Source organism: Protobothrops mucrosquamatus, unplaced genomic scaffold, assembly GCF_001527695.2.
Source record: "Protobothrops mucrosquamatus isolate PMUCROS unplaced genomic scaffold, P.Mucros_1.0 scaffold4762, whole genome shotgun sequence".
Classification (NCBI taxonomy): Eukaryota; Metazoa; Chordata; class Lepidosauria; order Squamata; family Viperidae; genus Protobothrops; species Protobothrops mucrosquamatus.
In genome coordinates this window covers 18742-40530 of record NW_015390654.1, presented here as the reverse complement: position 1 = coordinate 40530, position 21789 = coordinate 18742, and the positions used below count along the sequence as shown (strand labels likewise).

Below are 21789 nucleotides of genomic sequence, written 5' to 3'. Positions count from 1 at the left end.
GTTTTCCACCACCACCCCTTGACCACCCAACATTCTGGGGGAGGGGGGTAAAAAGGGAAGCCACGTTGACCTCTTGTGTGCTGTCATGACCTCATGGACCAGAGGACCCCAGTTATGGGATTGCCCATGATGTTACTCTCCCCTTCCTATGCCCCCTTTCCTTTGCAGACCCCTTCAAGCTTCTTGCTTGATAAGGAGGTAAATATCTCAGCAGCTTCCCGGCTTCCCGGAGGGCTTAAAAAATGTTTGCTTGTCAAAGGAAACGGGATCTATTGCATGCAAGAAAGAGGATTTTGCCTGAGGCGCCCCGCCTTCCTTCTTACTCGATTCCTCATTTGTTTCTGTTCAGCCTTCATTGGGAGCCTCCACCCTTCACCGAAACCTGATTTTTAAAGAGACCCGTGGCTGGGAAGTCTAGAATTTCCTTGGGGGTCCGATGCGGGCAATGGGGTTGGATAGAAGGGAACAAGCACCACTCAGATGTCAAGGCAGCCATCCTGCAGTTGCTTCTTTCTGCAACCACAATAGGATAGAATAGGATAGGATAGGATAGGATAGGATAGGGATGGGGAATAGAATAGAATAGAATAGAATAGAATAGAATAGAATAGAATAGAATAGAATAGAATAGAATAGAAAATGTAGAATAGAATAGAACAGAACAGAATAGAATAGAATATGGAATGGAATAGAATAGAGAATATAGAATAGAATGGAATGGAATAGAATAGAATAGAAAATATGGAATAGAATAGAATAGAATAGAATAGAATAGAATAGAATAGAATAGAATAGAATAGAATAGAATAGAATAGAAAATATGGAATGGAATGGAATAGAATAACAGAATTGGAAGGGTCCTTGGAGGTCTTCTAGTCCCACCCCCTACTCAGGCAGGAAACCCTATCCCATTTCAGACGAACGGTTGTCCAGTCTCTTCTTAAAAACTTCCAGTGTTGGAGCATTCACAGCTTATGGAGGCAACTTGTCCCACCAATTAATTGTTCTGTCTTTTTTTTTTTTACATCTACTTTACACCTCTGGGATTTCCTGGTGGTCTCTCTTCCAAGCGCTGTGAGTCAAACCAACTCCTGGCTTTTCTGCTCCCCACAGGTATGCATTTCACAGTTCTTCCTGGCTGGTGGCGGGCAAAGCCGATCCTGCCACGCCTGGGAGGGTGCACTATCACCCGGATTCGCCAGCGAGGGGCGCTCAGTGGATGAAGCAAATTGTGTCCTTTGACAAATTGAAGCTGACCAACAATTTACTGGATGACAACGGGCATGTAAGTGGTGGCTGGGAAAGGGAGAACCAGGGGCAGCTGGGGAGATTGGGAGTCATGAATATCACCCCTAGCACTACCACCATCCCCATTTATTTAATCAATTTAGATGCCTGCCTATTTCACAAATGTGGCTCTGGGCATCTCCCAACACATGAAAACAATAGCAAGACCTTAAAACAATTTTTTTTTAAAAAAATGTTAGCAAAAAAGGGTTTAAAGAAAGCAACAGTGGTCACATAAAACAAATCACTTTTATCTTAGGTCAAGTTTCTCTAGCTTTTATGTTCTTTTTTGTACTTGTTCAAGGTAATTCTTTGTATCTAGGTGTTTTCCTGTCACTGTTACAATCGGGTGACATTCCAATTGATTGAATGAGTGATCGAGTGATTGAATAAATGATCCATTCAAATTCTTCCCGAATCGATCAAGAAACTATTGACCAGATCTACTGGGCTACAACAGATCTGTTGTGTTACGACAATGTGTCTAACATCGGCCTGAACTGGCCTTGAAAATTCAGCAGGATTAAGACTTGTTTGGAAGACTCAAAATTGTGGGCTAAACTGGAAAGCTTAAATGGTTGAAAAATTGAATAATTGAAGGACAGAATGAGCAGGTTGTCCTGTGGAATTCTTCCCAAATTGATCAAGAAACTATTGACCAGATCTATTGGGCTACCATAGATCTATAGGGTTACAACCATGTGTATGCATCTTATCGGCCTTAACTGGCCTTGAAAATTCAGCAGGATTAAGACTTTGGTTGGTAAACTCAAGGTTGTGGGTCAAACTGGGAAGATGAAAATACATTTCTGACTTAAAGCATCTACTACGTCAGGGGTCTTCAAACTTGGCCCTTTTATGACTTGTGGACTTCAACTCCCAGAATTCCTCAGTCAGCATGCCTGGCTGAGGAATTCTGGGAGTTGAAGCCCACAAGTCATAAAAGGGCCAAGTTTGAAGACCCCTGTCCTATGCCTTTTAAAACTCAAACCATAGCTTTCCCAATGAAAAAAATAGCTCATTGTTTTAAACCTTGGGGATCATCTCCCCCCAGAAAGATGCTCTTCAGATCCTTCCTCTACAACAGAAGATGATGATGGGTGAGGTGTCCACCACGTTGGCTGGGAACGATGGGGCTTGCTGTGTCGTGCAGCTGCAAAGTTGTAGAGTAGGGTTTTCCAACTTTGGAGGTCAACTTCCAGAATTCTGCAAGTTGAAGTCCACACCTGTTAAAGGGTTGAGGAATCCCTACTCCACAACTTTGCAGCTGCATGACACCACCAGCTCCATCGTTCCCAGCCAACACGGGGGAACACCTCCCCCATCAACTTCTTCTATTGTAGAAGAAGGATGTGAAGAGTTATCTTTTTTGGGGAGGGGGAGATGATCCCCAAGGCTTAAAACAACGAGCTATTTTTTCCCCAGCCAACATGGTGGACAAGTCCCCCGTCCTTCTTGCCAAGCCGAGCTGGAGCAAGCTGCCTTTGAAGTGGCCATTTTGTGAGGTCTCCTCCTCTTTCTCTCCTCCGCTACCGCCTCGATGTGGCCGAACGGACCAGTTATACGATTTCCCTCGCTCGTTTTGTTATTCAGATCATTTTGAACTCCATGCACAGATACCAGCCCCGTTTCCACGTGGTCTACGTGGACCCGCGGAAAGACAGCGAGAAGTACGCCGAGGAGAACTTTAAGACCTTTGTCTTTGAGGAGACCCGATTCACTGCCGTCACGGCCTACCAAAACCATCGGGTGAGTATCTGGAATTAATTAATGAGACGTAGTCATTTATCAACGCCCGCCTGCCCTCGCCTTAAAAGCCACCTTCCCCTGTCCAGAATATCTCCATCTTAGTGACATGATGGATGAAGAGCCGGAAAAGAGAAAGTAGGAGCTCGTTGGGCCCAGTCAATCAACCAAACTTTGCTTGTTTCAGTGGGAATTTTTTTTTTTTTTGGGTGCAAATCTCTTAAAGGCGACGCCTTCCTGTTTAAATCATCTCAGATGTGAGGGACTGGAGGGAAGAATTAAGGCAGCTTGCAATCAGAATCTGGCTAATTAAAATTAGGCTTTCTTCTCCAGTTTTAGCAACTCTCTGGGGTTGCTAAATGGGGTTCCTTCACCCATCTTGGCAGGAAAAAGAAAGAAAGGACAAGTGTTTAGGATGCCAGCCCAAACAGATGTCGGTCGAAAAAGAAAAGAAATGATTTATTTGTAACTAGCCTCTTTGGTTGAGTAGTTGATGTGCTCCCTCCCCGAAGAAAATCAGAACAATTTTGGGATCTGTTTCACAAACCAAATCTCTTTCCAGATAGTCCTTGACTTACGACAGTTCCCTTAGCAATGGTTCGAAGTTAGAATGAGACTGAAAAAAGTGCCTTATGACCGTTTTTTCACACTTGTGACCGTTGCAGCATCTCCTTGGTCATGTGATCAAAATTTGGACGCTTGGCAACTGGTTCATATATATGACGGTCGCGGCATCCCGGGATCATGTGAATCCCCTTTTGTGACCTTCTGACAATGGGGAAGCCAGATTTATTTAACAACCGTGTTATTAACTTAATTGCAATGATTCACTTAAGGTCGTAAAATGGGGCAAATCTCTCCTGACAAATGTCTCGCATAGCAGCAGAAATTTTGGACTCCGCTGTGGTCGTAAGTCGAGGGTTACCTGGGCTCTGAACGTCATCAGTGCTAGGAAGGAGTGTGGTTTTCTACTGATGATGTTACGTAGCTGGGTAATGAAAGGTCTACAAGAAAACAACATAGTACAGAGAGCACCAAGGACTCCTCATCTCTGGAAACAGGACATCCCACGAATTCTTCCCCCCAGGAGAGAACTGATGGAAAAACATCAAAGCAGACTCTGGAAAAAACTGATCAATTTTGCACCCCCCGCGCCCCTTAATCCAGAGGTCCCCAACCTTTTAGGCACCAGGGACCGGTTCCGTGGAGAGAGTTTTTTCCACGGACCGGAGAGTTTGTGGTGTTTTTTTTTTATAACAAGTTTTTATTGATTTTCCAGTTTTACATTTAAGTATTTGGAAAGCAGCATGGTGTTATGGTACCATAACAAAATCTTTAGTACATATCTCAGGTTACATCGTCAAAAAATTCCTTCTCTATTTCCCTTAACATTTACTGTATCATATTTAAGCTAATAGGTTTCTAGTTGTAACAAGCTCAGTTAAAACATTTATCCTTATATTTTTGCTTATACATATTCATATCCTGCATTTGAATTTTAGCTAATTTTTAATTAGAATATTCCAATTTAACCTTTAATATCCATATATTTAAATTCCGGATAACCCAAATTTCCTTTATTTCGCTCTATAAAAATTATAATATCTAAAGTATGCCGATTACTTACTTGAATATATTCTTATTTTATTTCATAAACATTTTCTATTTCTCATCCTAGTACATTACTACTTGCTAATGGAATATCCTCCATTGTCTCAAATCCATCATCTGTGCTCTTTGGGCTAAACAAGTTGTGGTTTTGTGCGCTGCCTGCATCCCGTGGATGGGGCTTTGTTTATTTGTGCGGACCGGTTGCTGGCATGCCGCGGACCGGTACCGGTCCACAGACTGGGGGTTGGGGACCCCTGCCTTAATCCATTAAATGGGTGCACTGCTGGGGTGGCCAGTTGTAAGTCCTCCACATAACCCTGGCACATAAAACTCAGACGCTGGGCGTTGATCGTGACATATTCCAGAAGTTTCAGTTTGGTAACATCTGGAACGTTAACGAGGTCCCTCCTAACCATGATATGGGATTGCTAGGCAACTGGCAACCCAGACACCAGATATTTGCACGGAGCATTGTCTTCAGTTGTTCTTATCAGCTTCCCATGCACCCAATTACTATGCCCCAACGAAGCAACGTTGTGTGAATTTGCAGCGGGGGATAAAAACACCGCGTCCCTGCATCTGTTTATACATCTGGGAGATCTTCGTGCCCAGAATGTGCCCATGTAGCCGAGAAAGCCCTTTCATCGCCAAACTCCAAGGATTATGGATTGCTTGTGTCTAATGTGGCCGGCATATTATCAACGCCGGAAGATTTTTTTTTTTGTCTTTCGCAAAGCCCAGATGGCAAAGATGCATCTACAGAGAAGAAAACCATGAAATCAGCAAAGCCCAAATTCCAAAGGAACTTTTAAATGCTTCGAATCGCCGGGCGGTTCAATCAGAAATAGGAAAAAAAAAGAGGCTTCTTTTGTGTTTAAAAAAAAAACTCCTTGGAGACTTTGCAGCCTTCTCTGCAACCAAGAGTCGAAGCCAAGCAGGGCACGGATTGTCCTCGACTTACAGCAGTCGGCTTAGCGACCGTTCAAAGTCGTAAACGGCAGTGAAAAAAAGGGACTTACGACCGTTTCGCCTATTTAACGACGGTTGGGGCATCTCCGCGGTCAGGTGATCAAAATCCAAAGGCTCGGCAACTGGCATGTACTTAGGACGGTTGCAGTGTCCCGGGGATCACGTGATCATCTTTTAAGATCTTCCGACGAGCAAAGTCAACGCGGAAGCCAGATTGACTTAACGACCGTGTGGCTACCTTAACAATTGCAGTGATTAACACTTAACAAGTGTTAGCAAGGAAGGTCGTAAAAGGGGGCAGAATTCGCTTAACAAGTGTCTTGATTAGCGACAGAAATTGTGGTCGTAAGTTGGAGGACTACCTGTACTTTAGAAGAAGAAGAAGTAGAGTCAAAGATGGTCCTACCTGGATCCGAGTTGGTTGACATCGCTGGGATTTAACTCCTATTAGCCTTGTCCAGAGGAGGCTTCTCAGCAAAGCTGCCCTGCTTTGGAAAAGCGGCTTCATCTCTTTCTCGGAAATACGACAAAGGTGTTATGATGGATGTGCCATCTTGGGTCTCCCTGATTTAGAAGGCAGATGATGGTTTGCTTCCATCAAAGGGTAACACATCAGTTTTTAAGAAGAGACTGGACAGCCATTTGTCTCAAATGGTATAGGGTTTCCTGCCTGAGCAGGGGGTTGGACTAGATGACCTCCAAGGTCTCTTTCAACTCTGTTATTCCATTCCATTCTATAATGTTCTATTCTATTCTGTTCTGTTCAGTTTCATTCCATTCTATTCTATTCCTTATTCTGTTCTGTTCTGTTCCTTATAATGTTCTATTCTATTTCTTATTCTATTCTATTCTGTATTTTATTATTCTATTCTATTTTATTCTCTATTCTATTCTATTCTGTATTTTAATATTCTATTTTCTATTCTATTCTCTATTCTCTATTCTCTTCTATTCTGTATTTTATTATTCTATTCTGTATTTATTATTCTATTCTATTCTATTTTCTATTCTATTCTCTATTCTATTCTGTATTTTATTATTCTATTCTATTCTGTTCTGTATTTTATTATTCTATTCTATTCTATTCTATTTTCTATTCTATTCTCTCTTCTCTTCTCTTCTCTTCTCTTCTCTTCTTCTCTTCTCTTCTCTTCTATTCTATTCTGTATTTTATTATTCTATTCTCTTCTCTTCTCTTCTATTCTGTATTTTATTATTCTATTCTATTCTATTCTATTCTATTCTATTCTATTCTATTCTATTCTATTCTATTCTATTCTATTCTATTCTATTCCGGGGAACTCTGGGAGTTGAAGTCCACCCATCTGAGGAATTCTGAGAGTTGAAATCCACACATCTTTACATCTTATGTTCAAAACTCCGAAAGTTCCTTCTGGGAGGCTTATCCAGGAGACTCGCTCTTTTGTGCCCATCAGCTTCTGCAACCAGATAATGTACATTTTGCATCTCCACCAAGTCCTGCAGACTGTCTGAAGAGCTTTCGGCCTCCTCTGTTTTCCCTTAAGCATTTCATCTGCTAAATCCGTTGATGGCTTTCTGAAGGAATTCGATCACCCTGGGAGGCCTGATTCTGGAGAAGCAGAGATCTCTGCTTTCCCTGCCTCCCCCCACCCTCAAAATTGGCAAAACAGCACGACTCGGGTTCAACTGATCTCCCCGTATTATCGGTGGAACCATAGGCAGCTCCCATCCCTTCTCCTCCCCCACCAGTGCAATTCTCACCCCCCCCCAAAGGGAGTCCCTCCCGGCTCTTCCTTAGCGTTGGATAATGTTGGGCCCCCATATTTTTGCATTTGCTCGGAGAAGATCAGCTTTTGTGAGCTGGCTGGGTTAGAATAATAGGGAGAAGTCCTCTACATTTCTGAATTATGCACCAGCATATTTTGCTTTGGTGGTGCATGCATGGAATAGAGAGGTGTATTTTATTTTATTTATTTGTTTTGTTATTTATTTTATTTTATTTTACTTTATTTTATTTTATTATTTTATTTTACTATCTTACTTTATTTTACTTTATATTTTATTATTTTATTTTATTTTATTATTTTATTTTACTTTATATTTTATTTTATTATTTTATTTTATTTTATTATTTTACTTTATATTTTATTTTATTATTTTATTTTATCTTATCTTATTTTATTTTACTTTATTTTACTTTATATTTTGTTTTATTTTATTTTACTTTATTTTACTTTTTAATTTAATTTAATTTAATTTAATTTTATTTTTTATTTTATTTTATTATTTTATTTTATATTTTATTTTATTTTATTTTTTATTTTATTATTTATTTTATTTCATTTTTATTATTTTATTTGTATACTGCCTTTATTAGTTTTACAAATAACTCAAGGTGGTGAACATCTCCAACACACCTTCCTCCTCCTATTTTCCCCACAACAACCTTGTGAGGTGGGTTGGGCTGAGAGAGAGGGACTGGCCCAAAGTCACCCAATCAGCTTTCATGCCTAAGGCGGGATTAGAACTCACAGTTTTCTGGTGATTGGCCCAAAATCACCCAATGGGTTTCAGGCCTAAGGCGGGACAAACTCACCACCTCCTGGTGATTGGTCCAAAGTCACCCAGCTGGCTTTTATGCCTAAGGTGGGACTAGAACTCACCGTCTCCTAGCTTGGTGCTTTAACCAAAAGACCAGGAGTCCCCTATTCGGAATTGGGCCGCGCAAGTAGCTGGCCAGAATGCATGCGTGTGTGTGCACCCAACTCAGTTTGCAAAGCACTATGGCCCCCAAATGAGTCCTGCATGTAAAAATCCTCCCAGGAGGGGGCAGCGCTGACCTGACGTTCCGTGGGTTTTTCAAAAGCAGGGTTGAACTAGGATGGGAGACCACCAGAAAAGCCCAGGGACTGTCGGTTAGGGTGGAAATGGAAAAATCCACCAAGAACATTGCGCAGAAGAAATAGAAAAGAAACCGTGGGGGTTGTGCTTGATTTGAATCTTATGCTTCCTCCTGATGGACTTACGATGCTCTTGCTTTGCTGGGATCACAATTCTCCTTGAACTGATCTGCAGAAGTGCTTGTTGGCCTACATGTCCAATGTGCCATTTCTTGCTAAATATAAGAAAATGGTAACCATGTTTGAGGAGGGGGAGAAGGAGAGGGTGAGGAGGAGGAGGAAGAGGAGATGTTTTCATAATAATGGAGAAAGAAGAGGAGGAGGAGGAGAAGGAGAGGAGGAGGAGGAGGAGGAGGAGGAAGAGGAAGAGGAGATGTTTTCATAATAATGGAGAAAGAAGAGGAGGAGGAGAGGGAGAGGAGAAGGAGAAGGAGGAGAAGGAGAGGGTGAGGAAGAGGAGATGTTTTCGTAATGGAGAAAGAAGAGGAGGAGGAGAGGGAGCAGGAAGAGAGAGAAGAAGAGGAGCAGGAAGAGGAGGGGGTGAGGAAGAGAAGATGTTTTCATAATAATGGAGAAAGAAGAGGAAGAGGAGGAGGAGAGGGAGAGGAGAAGGAGAAGGAGGAGAAGGAGAGGGTGAAGAGAAGGAGATGTTTTTGTAATGGAGAAAGAAGAGGAGGAGGAGGAGGAGAGGGAGCAGGAAGAGAGAAGAGGAGGAGGAGGAGGAGGAGGGGGTGAGGAAGAGGAGGAAGAGGAGATGTTTTCATAATAATGGAGAAAGAAGAGGAGGAGGAGGAGGAGGAGGAGAGGGAGAGGAGGAGAAGGAGAGGGAGGAGAAAGAGAGAGAGAAGGGGGGAGGAGGAGCAGGAGGAGGAGGAGGAGGAAGAGGAGGAGAAGGAGAAGATGTTCCCAGAATAATGAAGAAAGAGAAGGGAAGGCTATTTCCTTTCATAATGGAAATAGTATTGCAATAGTGAAGAAGGAGGAGGTGGAAGAGAAGATTTTTTTTCAAAAGAGGAGGAGGAGGAGGAGGAGGAGGAGGAGGAAAGGAGGAGCAGTGATGGAGCACAAAAAAATTAGGGGAACAATGGAAGCAAAGCGTGAGGGAGGCTGTGCCTTTAAGAAGCGATTTCCAGACTGGCATCTCTCTGATGGCTCAGAACAGCTGCTTATTTTCTCTTCTGCTTTCTATCACTTTGACCTCCAAGGGTTGAACTGTCACCGAGGGGCTTAAAGTTTGTTTTTCAACCCATTCCGGAAACTCACAATCATTATACATTGTCCCTGGATTTGTTTAAATATAAAGGGGTTATAAAGGAGAGAGGGAGGGGGCGAATGTCCTTCCCCCCCTTCATTCTTCCCCCACCCCCCCCCAGTGAATGAAATAAATACTCTGAAGTCTGGATATTTTGCAGGTAATGCGTGCTTTTCAAAATGGGTCTGAAGCTTAAAAGACACCTCGGTCCTGGGGCCAAGAATAAGACCTAAAAGAGCAATAGCAATGGCACTTAGACTTATATACCGCTTCACAGTGCTTTATGGCCCTCTCTTAAGCGGTTTACAGAGTCAGCCTGTTGCCCCCCAACAATCGGGGTCCTCATTTTACCGACCTCGGAAGGATGGAAGGCTGAGTCAACCTTGAGCTGGTCCGGATTGAACTCCTGGCTGTGGGCAGTTAGTTAGCCTACAATGCTGCATTCTAGCCACTGCGCCACCATAGGAATAGAACAGAACAGAATAGAATATGGAATAAGAATAGAATATAAGAATAGAATATAAGAATAGAATATAATAGAATAGAATATAGAATATAGAATAGAATATAGAGAATAGAGAACAGAGAACAGAATAGAATAGAATGAATAGAATTAAAATAGGAATAGAATAGAATTAAAATAGGAACAGAATAGAATAGAATATAAAATATAGAATAGAATAGAATATGCAGAATAGAGAACAGAACAGAACAGAATAGAATTAAAATAGGAATAGAATAGAATAGAATAGAATTAGACAATAGAACTGAACAGAACAGAACAGCAATAGCACTTAGACTTATATGCCGCTTCCTAGAGCTTTACAGCCCTCTCTAAGTGGTTTGCAGACTTTACAGGTTTACAAGCAACACAATTTATAGTTGAGAAACTGAGAGGTGATAATCCATATGGCGGGTATTCAAAACCAGCAACGTTGACCGCAGCCGTTTTCAAAAGAGCTGCATGCAAATACGGGCAGTTCCCACCTTACAGTGATTTGTTTAGCGACCGTTCACAGTTACAACTGCACTGACAAAAGTGACTTAGGATCATTTCCCAGACCTAACAACCGTCGCAGTCAGCCCCATTCAGGCGCTTGGCAACCAACTCATATTTATGACGGTCACTGTGTCCCGTGTGTGTGTGTGTGTGTGTGTGTGTGTGTGTGTGTGTGTGAAGCGATCTCCTTTTGCGACCTTCTGACAAGCACAGTCAATGGGGGAAGCCGGATTCACTTAACAGCCGTGTGACTAACTTCACAACTGCAGGGATTCGCTTAAGAACAAGGAAATGGTGAGATGACTCTAAAGCCGTTTCCCTATTTCTCTCCTTCAGATCACCCAGCTTAAGATTGCCAGCAATCCATTTGCAAAAGGATTCCGGGATTGCGATCCTGAAGATTGGTAAGCCTGTTTAAATTGGTTCTTCTCTTCTACAACGTGAAATAGAACACAGGACAGAATAACAAGAGTCGGAAGGGAACCTGGAGGTCTTCTAGTCCAACCCCCTGCTCAAGCAGGAGACCCTATGCCATTCCGGACACGTGGCTGTCCAATTAGCTTCTTAAAAACCTCCAGTGTCAGAGCACCCACAACTTCTCAAGACAAGTTGTTCCACTGATTAAGTGTTCTCCAATTAATTAAGCATTAACTAACAAATGGATTAATTGGTCCGTCCCGGGCTTGACTCAGATGGGGAACTTAATCTGCTTGTACAAAAATACGATTCATACAAAAACAGAGCCTCCTCTGCAAGGGAGAGATTTTCCCTCTGTTCAATCACAGAGTAGAACAGTCTTCTGATTTCCCCCCCCCTTTCCTCCCCCCCATAACAGGCCTAGGAATCACCGACCAGGAGCCCTGCCTCTCATGAGCGCCTTCGCGAGGTCGAGAAATCCTGTGTCTTCCCCAGTGCATCAAAATGGAACGGACAAAGGTGAGTCTACCTGCATGCTGGGCCTAGGATAGTCACAGCTGCACAGGAAAAAAGTAGCCCAAAAGGGGGAGCTTAGTCATTTCCTTATGGATAATTCCTTGCCCATCACCCCCAGTCATCTAATGCTATATCTATCTATCTATCTATCTATCATCTATCCATCCATCCATCCATCCATCCATCCATCCATCCATCTATCTATCATCTATCTATCTATCTATCTATCTATCTATCTATCTATCTATCTATCTATCTATCTATCTATCATCTTATCTATCTGTCTCTGTGTCTATCTAATCTCCATCTATCATTCATTCATCTCTCTCCATTTGCTATCTAGATGTTTCTATCTCTATCAATCATCTTATATTTTTATCTATATCAATCTTCAATCTCTATCTTCTCTATCTTTCTATCATTTATCATTTATCATCTATCTGTCTGTCTATATGATCTCTATATTATTCATTTATCTCTCTATCATGCTATCTCGCTGTTTCCATCTCTATCAATCATCTTATATTTTTTATCTATCAATCATCAATCTCTATCTTCTATCTTTCTATCATCTATCTATCATTTATCATCTACCATCTATCTATCTGTCTGTCTGTCTATATAATCTCTATATCATTCATTTATCTATCTTGCTATCTCGTTATATCGCTATCTCTATTAATCATCTTATATCTATTTCTTATCTATCTCTCTATCATCTATATCATTCATCTATATCTTATCTTATCTATCTATCTATCTATCTATCTATCTATCTATCTATCTATCTATCTATCTATCTATCTATCTATCTATCTATCTATCTATCTATCTATCTATCTTTCTATCATCTGTCACCTATCTATATCATCTGTCTGTTGTCTGTCTCTGGGCAGTTCCCAATCAAACATTAAAAGCCACATAAAACCATTTTAAAACTATAAATCTCAACCCATTCCAACATTAACATGGATTTCAAGCAACGCTACTTGAAAGCAGCATTACGGTGCTGTCAGCCCCACGAAACCAGCCACGTCTGTTGTGTGGACGGGGCCTTAAGATTGACCCTTTAGGGTCCACGTCAACCCTGCCGTGCAGGATTTTGCTCTCCCTTCGCCCTCCGAAAGTGCACCCTTGGGTCTTAAGGGCGTGACGCACAGGAACCTGCCATTAAATGCGATGCACCGCCAGATCGGCTAACTAGTTAAGACACAGCGCTTGGCAATTTGCCAGTCTGCTTTAGAGGATTACAAGAAAAACATTTTGCTCACAAAGACCAGGACGTCTAACCAGGATTTAAGAGATGGAAGTTCGCTCTTCTTTATTGGGCTCTTAGTGGCTGATCTTTTATTGTGCTTTTCCTGGCTGATCTGGTTATTCTTTGGGGGGGAATTTTTTTGCTCTTAATGCATCTCCTTGCAAACTCATCAAAAGGATTTAATTCCCAAGACAGCCAGCTTTGTAAATAGGTGGTTTGACTTGGGAGGGGGGGGGAGCAAAATTGATCCAACTAGCTGTATCACCATCCAGCAATCTGAGTCTACCTGGGAAAAAAACAACAACAGGTCCCTACAAGCAAATGTTGTCCCGGGCGCAAAGAATCCTGCATTAAGAATAAGGGTGTGTAATTTAACAGTAGCTTTTCAGTTCATCCGATGAAACATTCTGGGCCCTGTTTATTTTGGGAAGAGGCAGAATTTTCGGTAGCGTCGTTCAGGAAATATTGGAAGGTTAGTCCAATTGCAGTAGCCCACTTTTCCGTAATAACGCAATGAACGACCGACAGTCTCCAGGTTAGCATGTCAGCCGAAGCCCACAAAACCAAGCCAGCTTAAAACTAACCACACCCAGCAGTGATGTGAGTGCAACCTCTGAGGTTAGGATAGTTCTGCTTTGAATGAGCTGTGTGAACCCCAAAGGTGCTTTTTCAATAGGCAACTGGACTTTGTTTTTTCTTTGAAGACGTTTCACTTCTCATTGAAGGAGCTTCTTCAGCTCTGACTGGATGGTGGGGAATGGAAGGATTTATACTCCTTGCAGACAGCTGGTCATTTGGCTTCTTTTAGAGAGTCGTTGAGGCCACCTGAAGGTTTATCTGTAAAGGTTCCACACCCATTTGCACCACTCAGGTGACCCCGAGGACATAGATAAACTCCCAGGTGGCCTCAACAACTACTCTAAAAGATGCAAATGACCAGCTGTCTGCAAGGAGTATAAATCTTTCCATTTCCCCACCATCCAGTCAGAGCTGAAGAAGCTTCTGGGATGAGAAGCGAAATGTCTTCAAAGAAAAAACAAGGAAGTCCAGTTTGAAAAAGCACCTTTGGGACAACAATGACCTGGATGACTGAGAACCTCCATGGATGAGTTGTGTGGATGCAACCTCTGATAACTCTGGGTTGACAAGCAAAGAATGGACGAAAGAGCATTGTCCAGAGAGAAAGATGTACTAAGGAGAAACTATAGCAAGAGCATTTTTAGACTTATATGCTGCTCCCTAGTGCTTCACAGCGGTTTACAATCTCAGCAAATTGCCCCCAACCATTTGGGTCCTCACTGCAGAAATTCTGGCCCGGGGTGAGCAGGTGAATGACCTCAATTAGAAGTCTGTGTTTCTCTGAACGGCTGAATTAAGCTACAGCTTAATCGTACAGGTAGTCCTCGATTATATATAACCGAGTCTAAAATTGCCATTGCTAAGGGAGACAGTTATTAAGTGGGTTTTGCCCCATTTTCTTGCCAAAGTTGCTAAAGGAATCCTGTTGTTAAATTAATAACACGGTTGTTAAACGAATCTGGCTTCCCCCGTTGACTTTGCTTGTCAAAAGGGGAATCGCGTGACAGTCCCTCTGGACACTGCGACCGTCATAAATCCGAGCCAGTGGCCAAGCTTCTTGATTTTGATCAGGTGACCGCAGGGTCATAAGTGTGAAAAGGGCCCTAAGTCCCTTTTTTCAGTGCCGTTGTAACTTGGAACGGTCGCTAAAGGAATAGCTGTAAGTCGAGGACTACCTAACATGGAGACGTCGCTTGCGGTTCCAAGGAAGATCTCCAACCCTGTGGCTCATTGGGGTTCATGAGATTCCTAACAGATCAGCCTGTGTCCCCCCCCCCAGGGCAAAGCTGGAATAAAGCAGCCAGCTTCGAACACAGCCCCATCAATCCTAAAAGGAAAATTAACCTTATATTCCAATGTATGTACAAATACAGTTGGAATTCCAATCAGAACTTTCACTGAATTAAATGTTCAGGGTTTTCATACCGCCTGCTCAAGGATTTAATATTTTCTTTGCCTCCCATGTAAACCTACCACCAATTCACATTAAATATGACTCATTTCCCCCTTCCCCCCATGTATCTTTTTTTAATTGTTCATTTACCCTGTAAACGAATTCCCGGTGTTTCCACAAGAGCTATTTTACACAAGCAGTTTTCTTGAACAAACAAACAAAAGGACAGATTGTGGGAGAAGTTGCAAAAAAAGAAAGAAAGGAAAGGAAAGGAAGAAAAAAAGAAAGACTCCCCCCCCCACAATACCCAGTAATTGCCTTTAACCTCCTCAAAAACCTGCTCCAGAGATCTATTTAAGCTTTCTCGCTGATTCTATTTCCATTACACAGAATAAACAGTTGCTCAGGAGAAGTAGAAAGAACAAGAGACGGGGCCCTCTCTCCCAGCGCACTCCGAGCCTATTAAAATAAAGAAAAGCCTCTATTTGTTTAGCGTTATACAATTGCAAAAATTTCAGGCGTGTGCAAACGTGTCACTCAACCCCGCTCGATTTATCAAAGTCGAAATGCCTTGTCTCGGGAGCTGGGCTCTTTGCTGAACACTATGTCAAGCACTTCATCTTTTTTAAAAGAAAGAAAGAAAGAAAGAAAGAAAGAGAAAGAGAGAGAGAGAAAGGAAGGAAGGAAGGAAAGAAAGAGAAAGAAAGAAAGAAAGAAAGAAAGAAAGAAAGAGAAAGAGAGAAAGGAAGGAAAGAAAGAGAAATAAATAAATAAAGAAAGAAAAAGAAAGAAAGAGAAAGAAAGAAAGAAAGGAAGGAAGGAAAGAGAAAGAAAGGAAAGAAAGAAAGAAAAAGAGAGAGAGAGAAAGGAAGGAAGGAAGGAAAGAAAAAGAAAGAAAGAAAGAAAGAAAGAAAAAGAGAGAGAGAGAGAAAGAAAGAAAGAAAGAGAGAGAAAGGAAGGAAAGAAAAAGAAAGAAAGAGAAAGAAAGAAAGAGAGAGAGAAAGGAAGGAAGGAAGGAAAGGAAGGAAAGAAGAAAGAAAGAAAGAAAGAAAGAAAGAAAGAAAGAAAGAAAGAAAGAAAGAAAGAAAGAAAGAAAGAAAAGGAAACCTAAACTTTGGGATATTTCTGCATTCTTACTCTCGTCTCTGTTCACGTCAGACAGTCCATCTGAAAAGCCATCCCAGTGTGCATACCTATACACTCACAATCACACAAACACACTGAGAAGTCTCCGTTTGTTTCCTTCTTGTGGAGAAAACATTGCGGTGACTTTCCGTGGAACAGCCTTGTCGTGAAGGTGGGGGTTAAAAGGTATTTCTGAATCTCCAGGTGACTTCAGAGCAGGAGACATTAAAAAAAAAAAAAAAAGAGAACAGAACAGAATTGGAAGGGACCTTGGAGGTCTTCTAGTCCAATCCCCTGCTCAAGCAGGAGAGCCGATACCATTTCAGACAAATGGTTGCCCAATCTCTTCTTAAAAACCTCCAGTGTTGAAGCACCCACAACTTCTGGAGGCAAGCCGTTCCACTGATTAATAGTTCTCACCATCAGGAAGTTTCTCCTTAGTTCTAGGTTGCTTCTCTCCTTGATTAGTTTCCATCTGTTGCTTCTCGTCCTGCCTTCAGGGGCTTTGGAGGGTCAACCTCTTGTTGACCCTCCTCTTCTTTGTGGCAGCTCCTCAGATATTGATACACTGCTGTCACGTCACCCCTAGTCTTTCTTTTCATTAAGCTAGACATACCCAATTCCAATAAAAAGAACAACCAGATCCAATATTCTCTTCATTAGTTGGGGCATTATAACTCCAAGGTGTCCTGAGGCAGCTTAAAGATCAAGCAGTTTAGTATCTCAAGCTTCCTCTTTGGTGGACCACAACCCACTTCATCAGAAAGTCTTGCATCTGAATTAAAGTATCTGAGATAGTTCCATCTTTCCATCTGAAGACAAAGATAGCTCTGTGTCCAGAGCACACAACAACAGCTACAGCTACTTAGCTTAGCGGCTCCCATCTTGGTGAAATAGAGTCAGAGGATCCCTTGAACCTTCTCCTCACGGTGGTAGGAAGCTTATTTTTCCTCCTTCTGAATTTCTAGAGTAAGGACAACCTAGATCAGTGTTTCTCAACCTTGGCAATTTTACAATGTGTGGACTTCAACTCCCAGAATTTTCCAGCTAGCGTTGCTAGCTGGAGAATTTTGGGAATTGAAGTCCACACATCGTAAAGTTGCCAAGGTTGAGAAACACTGACCTAGATGCTTTTTAAGACTGGGGGGCTATCTCCCAGCACCAAACACAAAATGAAGAAAGTGACAGAAGGGGGAAAAGATAGAGTAGATGACTCTGTGTCAATTAATGTAGAATAGAGAAGGTTAGCTTCTACATTCTACACTGAATGCAGAATTGATATTGACCCTCAATTCTACACTGAACGTAGAATGTAGAATTCTGCGATCCAGAATGTAGAAGGCTAGCCCGAAGTTGTGTGGTTTGCTCCCCTTCTCTACAGATGCTGGACCTAATGAACTGAAACATCTGGGCACTGCACCTGTCCTTGCATAGGGAACCTGATCCCTGTGCCTTTATAGTTCCGTTGTAAAGTAGGTTTCATGCTTTCACTCTGCAACGTCAGGAGTGCAAGAACGGGAACAGAATGAAACTGATATACGGCATGACGTAATGGAATACGTGGGTGACCTTGGGGGATGGGGGGAAAAGATGCTGCCTAGGAAACAATCAGACAAGAGCGGCAGGGCCCCCCTCCAGCGGATTAAACAATCAGAGGAAGAAATTTAGGAAGGACCCACCTTAATTGCTCAGGCAATTAAAAAGGGGCGGGTGGGAAGTTTGTACCTTGGGGCCCGCGAGATGCTGTTATTGTAACTTTTACAATAAAGTAGAAGTTTAGTTCATCTAGACAGGTTTCCTGTCTAGTTTACCCAGGGAAGGCTGGAGACACGCCAAGAAATTCCTAAGCCTAGGTGAAGGGGAACTTGCAGCTATCTCGACAGAATGGTATGTGAGAATGACCTTGAGGGAGAAAGGAAGAGTTGCAGACTGAACAAACAGCATGGACAACATTTCCCAGCCCAACAGGAGGAGAGAGGGTGTGGGAAAAAGTTCGCGAGGGACCCTCCCTAGTTTTCTGGGGAGTAGAAGAGGAGAGGGGGGAAATGCTTTGTCTTGCCACATTCTGTTAGTGTAACCTTGCAAAGCAGGTCATCCTCGACTTACCACCACAGCCGGAGCACAACATTTCTGCTCCTCTTGAGACAGTGGCTAAAGGGAGTTTTGTGCCATTTTCACAACCTTTTCGGCCACAGTTGTTATCCAAACTAACAAAATAGAATCTAGAACAGAGTAGCTTACTCCAGGGCATCACCTGGATTTACACAACCTGCAGAATGAATTTGGACGATGGCTTAACAAATTTATCGTTAAGAATCATCCTTGCTGAATCAGGCAAAAAAAAAAAAGGCCAATTAGATGTCTCTGCAAAGCCAGGGGATTCTGGGAGTTGAAGTCCACCTGTGTTAAAGTTGCCAAGTTTAGAGGCCCCTGCCCTACACATTTACACTGCAGAGGCCACTAACTAGAGTCCTGGAGATGTCACACGTCACTGATCCCTTCTTATACTTTCTCCCCTGCTCCCCTTCCCTGTTCTATCATGTGCTGCAGATATACTGGACAGTCGACGGGAATATGAACGGGAATCGGCTAGTGGGACACCACTCCACGCTGATCCAACTCATCAGCAGCTCATGTCTCGGGTGTTAAGTCCAGCACTCCCGGTTCCCGGTGGAGGCGGCTTGGTTCCACTTCCTAGTCCAGCTGGAAGCCGGCCTAGTCCCCCCCATCACGAGTTGCGGCTGGAACCCCCTGCTTCCGAGCCTCTCCATCACCACCCCTACAAGCATCCGGTCTCAGCTTACGACCATTATCTAGGAGCCAAGAGCCGGCCAGCCCCCTATCCCTTGCCCACTATCCGGGGACACAGTTACCACCATCACCACCACCATCACATGAATCCAGCTGCTGCTGCTGCTGCGGCTGCGGCCGCCGCTGCCGCCAACATGTATTCCTCTGCTGGCGCTCCCACAAGCTACGACTACGGACCGAGATAACATCTCCGATGCAAGATCCTTGAGCTCGGATCGACTCTTTGCATGGTGTGAATTGCTCAGTACCTTTGGGAAGAGATGCCCGTTTTGTTGACTTGGGGTGGGGGGTGGGGGAAAATCCGCCATCGTCCCTTGTGCGCACGATTTTCTTCCTGGCACTATCCTTCCACCACCGTTGTTGGACACATCGTTCAAGATTTGCGTTGTCTTGTTCCATCCGGGGGATGTAATATTTAGCTCGTGTTAGAGGCGTTGTGGTGGAGTGATGGGAGGCTGGCGTTCTCTTGGACTTGCTTTGCGTCGTCGCTGCTGTGAGGCTAGAAGGGCAGTTTCTCCTCTCCTCGGCCTTTCCCTTGACCCGTTCATGTGCAGCTGCAGTTCCCAACTCCCTTACGTAACCCACAAAGTGTTAGGGTGTGTCATTTCCTGGCTGCTCTAGCACTGATACAGTGCTATACAGAACCGTTTAGTGACTTTTCAAAGTTACAACGGCCCTAAAAACAAGTGACTTAACGGCTGTTCTTCACACTAACGATCATTGCAACAGCCACCCTAGTCACGGGATCAAAATTCGGGCGTTTAGCAACTGGCATGTACTTGTGACAGTTGCACTGTCCTGGGATTAGCTTCCAACAAGCAAAGTCAATTGAGGGGAGGGGGGGTGGAGAGCCAGATTCACGTAATGACAGCATGATTCATTTAACAACTACAGCGATTCGCTGAACGACTGTTTGCAAAAGTCATAAAATGAGGCACAACTTAACGGCTGCCCTGCTTAACAACAGAAATGTTGGGCTCAATTGTGGTCGTAAGCCAAGGACCACCTGTATGTTCCCCATTGCCCAGTTACTGTTCTTCCCAGTGGGGACCAAGTCATCTACCAGGACTCGTTTTACAATGTTGGTGATCCAATCTCAGCTATCTCTATTGGGAAGAAGGTGGGAGCAACTGATTGGCACAATAGTCTACTTCTACTACCTGGAGAGCTTGCCCCATTTGGGTATGGCTCAGGAATTCTGGGAGCTGAAGTCCACAGGTCCTAAAGGGGCCATGGTTCCCCTACCCCCGGAGTAGACCAATCTGCATTACAAATATGCTGGAACAATAGCAATAGCCCTTAGACTTATATATTGCGTCATCGTGCTTTACAGCCCTCTCTAAGCGGTTGACAGGGTCAGCCTATTGTCCCCAACAATCTGGGTTCTCATTTTACCGACCTCAGAAGGACGGAAGACTGAGTCAACCTTGAGCTGGTCAGGATCAAACTGCTGGCAGTCGGCAGAGTTAGCCTGCAATACTGCATTCTAACCACTGCGCCACCATGGCTGTAGAATAGAACAGAACGGCAATAGCATTAGCACTTAGACTTATATACCGCTTCACGGTGCTTTACAGCCCTCTCTAAGCGGTTTACAGAGCCAGCCTCTTGCCCCCCAACAATCTGGGTCCTCATTTTACCGACCTCGGAAGGACGGAAGGCTGAGTCAACTTTGAGCCGGTCAGGATCGAACTGCTGGCAGTGGGCCTGCAGAGTTAGCCCGCAGTGCTGCATTCTAACCACTGCGCCACCCTGGCTCTTGTACACCCGTCTGCCTGCCTCCCTAACACAATCAAGATCAACTGCCTACAGTTCCTTCAGCCTTCTGAGTGACGGGCACAGCTGGCGATTGTCAGAGCGTGCCGTCTCTCCTGACCTGGAGCCAGCTGTCACACGGGGGCATGTGCTTGGCATATGCAAGCACATGACTGGCATGGGCAGGGCGCGCACTGACATGTCGACTGTGGCATCTCTTGATCCCCTGCCACACAGCCCCGCCTGATCCAGGCCCCCGTTTTGGGCCGGTGCCTTGTCCTTAAGTCCTGGAATTCTCATTGTCACTAACAAGGCATCTGGGAAGGCCGGCCAACCCCGCCCACCAGAAGCATGGATTTCATGAATACAGGTGGTTCTCGACTTACAACCGTTCGTTTAGTGTCCGTTCTGAAAAAAAAAGGGACTTCTGACATCCCCACGGTCAGGTGACCGAAATTCACACGCTTGGCAATGGACTCACATTTACGACGGCCGCAGTGTCCCCGGGGGGGAGTCACGTGATCTCCCCCTTCTGCGACAAAAGCAAAGTCGACGGGGGAAGTCCGACTCGCTTAACGAAGGTGTTTGCGAACGTCACCAATTGTGGCGATTGACTTAAACCACGGCGGCAAGGAAGGTCATCAAACGGGGGGGCCAAAAACCCGCCTCGCTTAGCGACAGAAATTGGTGTTCGTAAGCCGAGGACTATCTGCATTCCCCATCCCAACAGTGTATTAGAGGCAGTGGGTGCCAATGGGAGGGGTGAAAAAAAACTCTGTTCCCCAAGGGGGAACCTCTGAGAGAACATCCCCCCCTCCACCTCCAAGAAGCAGGAGAGTTTTTTTTTTAGAAGGTCAAGGGTCTTTATTTATTTATTTATCCCCCCCCCCCCGGCAGTCGGCTGAGATGTGGCTTAGCATCTGTAAGCACCCCACAACGGAATAAACAAGAGTGGGAAGGGACCTTAAGAGGTCTACTAGCCCAACCCCCTTCCCCAAGCTGGAATAAAACCAATGTTTCTTTGGATTGCCTCTTCCCTGGAACTAAAACACCTATCCGTTCACAAGGACGAGGAGTACTAGCATCGTCCTCTTAAAGAGTAAGTTAGCCAGGTTAGGGGCGGTTGGGAGGGGTGTGTGAAGAGGTGTCACCATCCAATGCTCCTCTTCACACACACACCCCTTTAGT

The 21789-nt window shown here is 43.9% G+C and overlaps 1 protein-coding gene across 1 annotated transcript in view; it reads left to right on the top strand.

Moving 5' to 3' along the window:
- TBX1 (T-box 1) overlaps positions 1-19039 on the top strand; it is a 32448-nt gene extending 13409 nt beyond the window's left edge. The window contains exons 4-8 of the mRNA XM_015828648.1: positions 1114-1285; positions 2881-3036; positions 11084-11151; positions 11583-11683; positions 18586-19039. Coding sequence (XP_015684134.1) covers positions 1114-1285; positions 2881-3036; positions 11084-11151; positions 11583-11683; positions 18586-19031 — 943 coding nt within the window. The 3' untranslated portion in view covers positions 19032-19039. The remainder of the gene's footprint in view (positions 1-1113; positions 1286-2880; positions 3037-11083; positions 11152-11582; positions 11684-18585) is intronic.
- The last annotated feature ends 2750 nt before the right edge of the window (positions 19040-21789 follow it).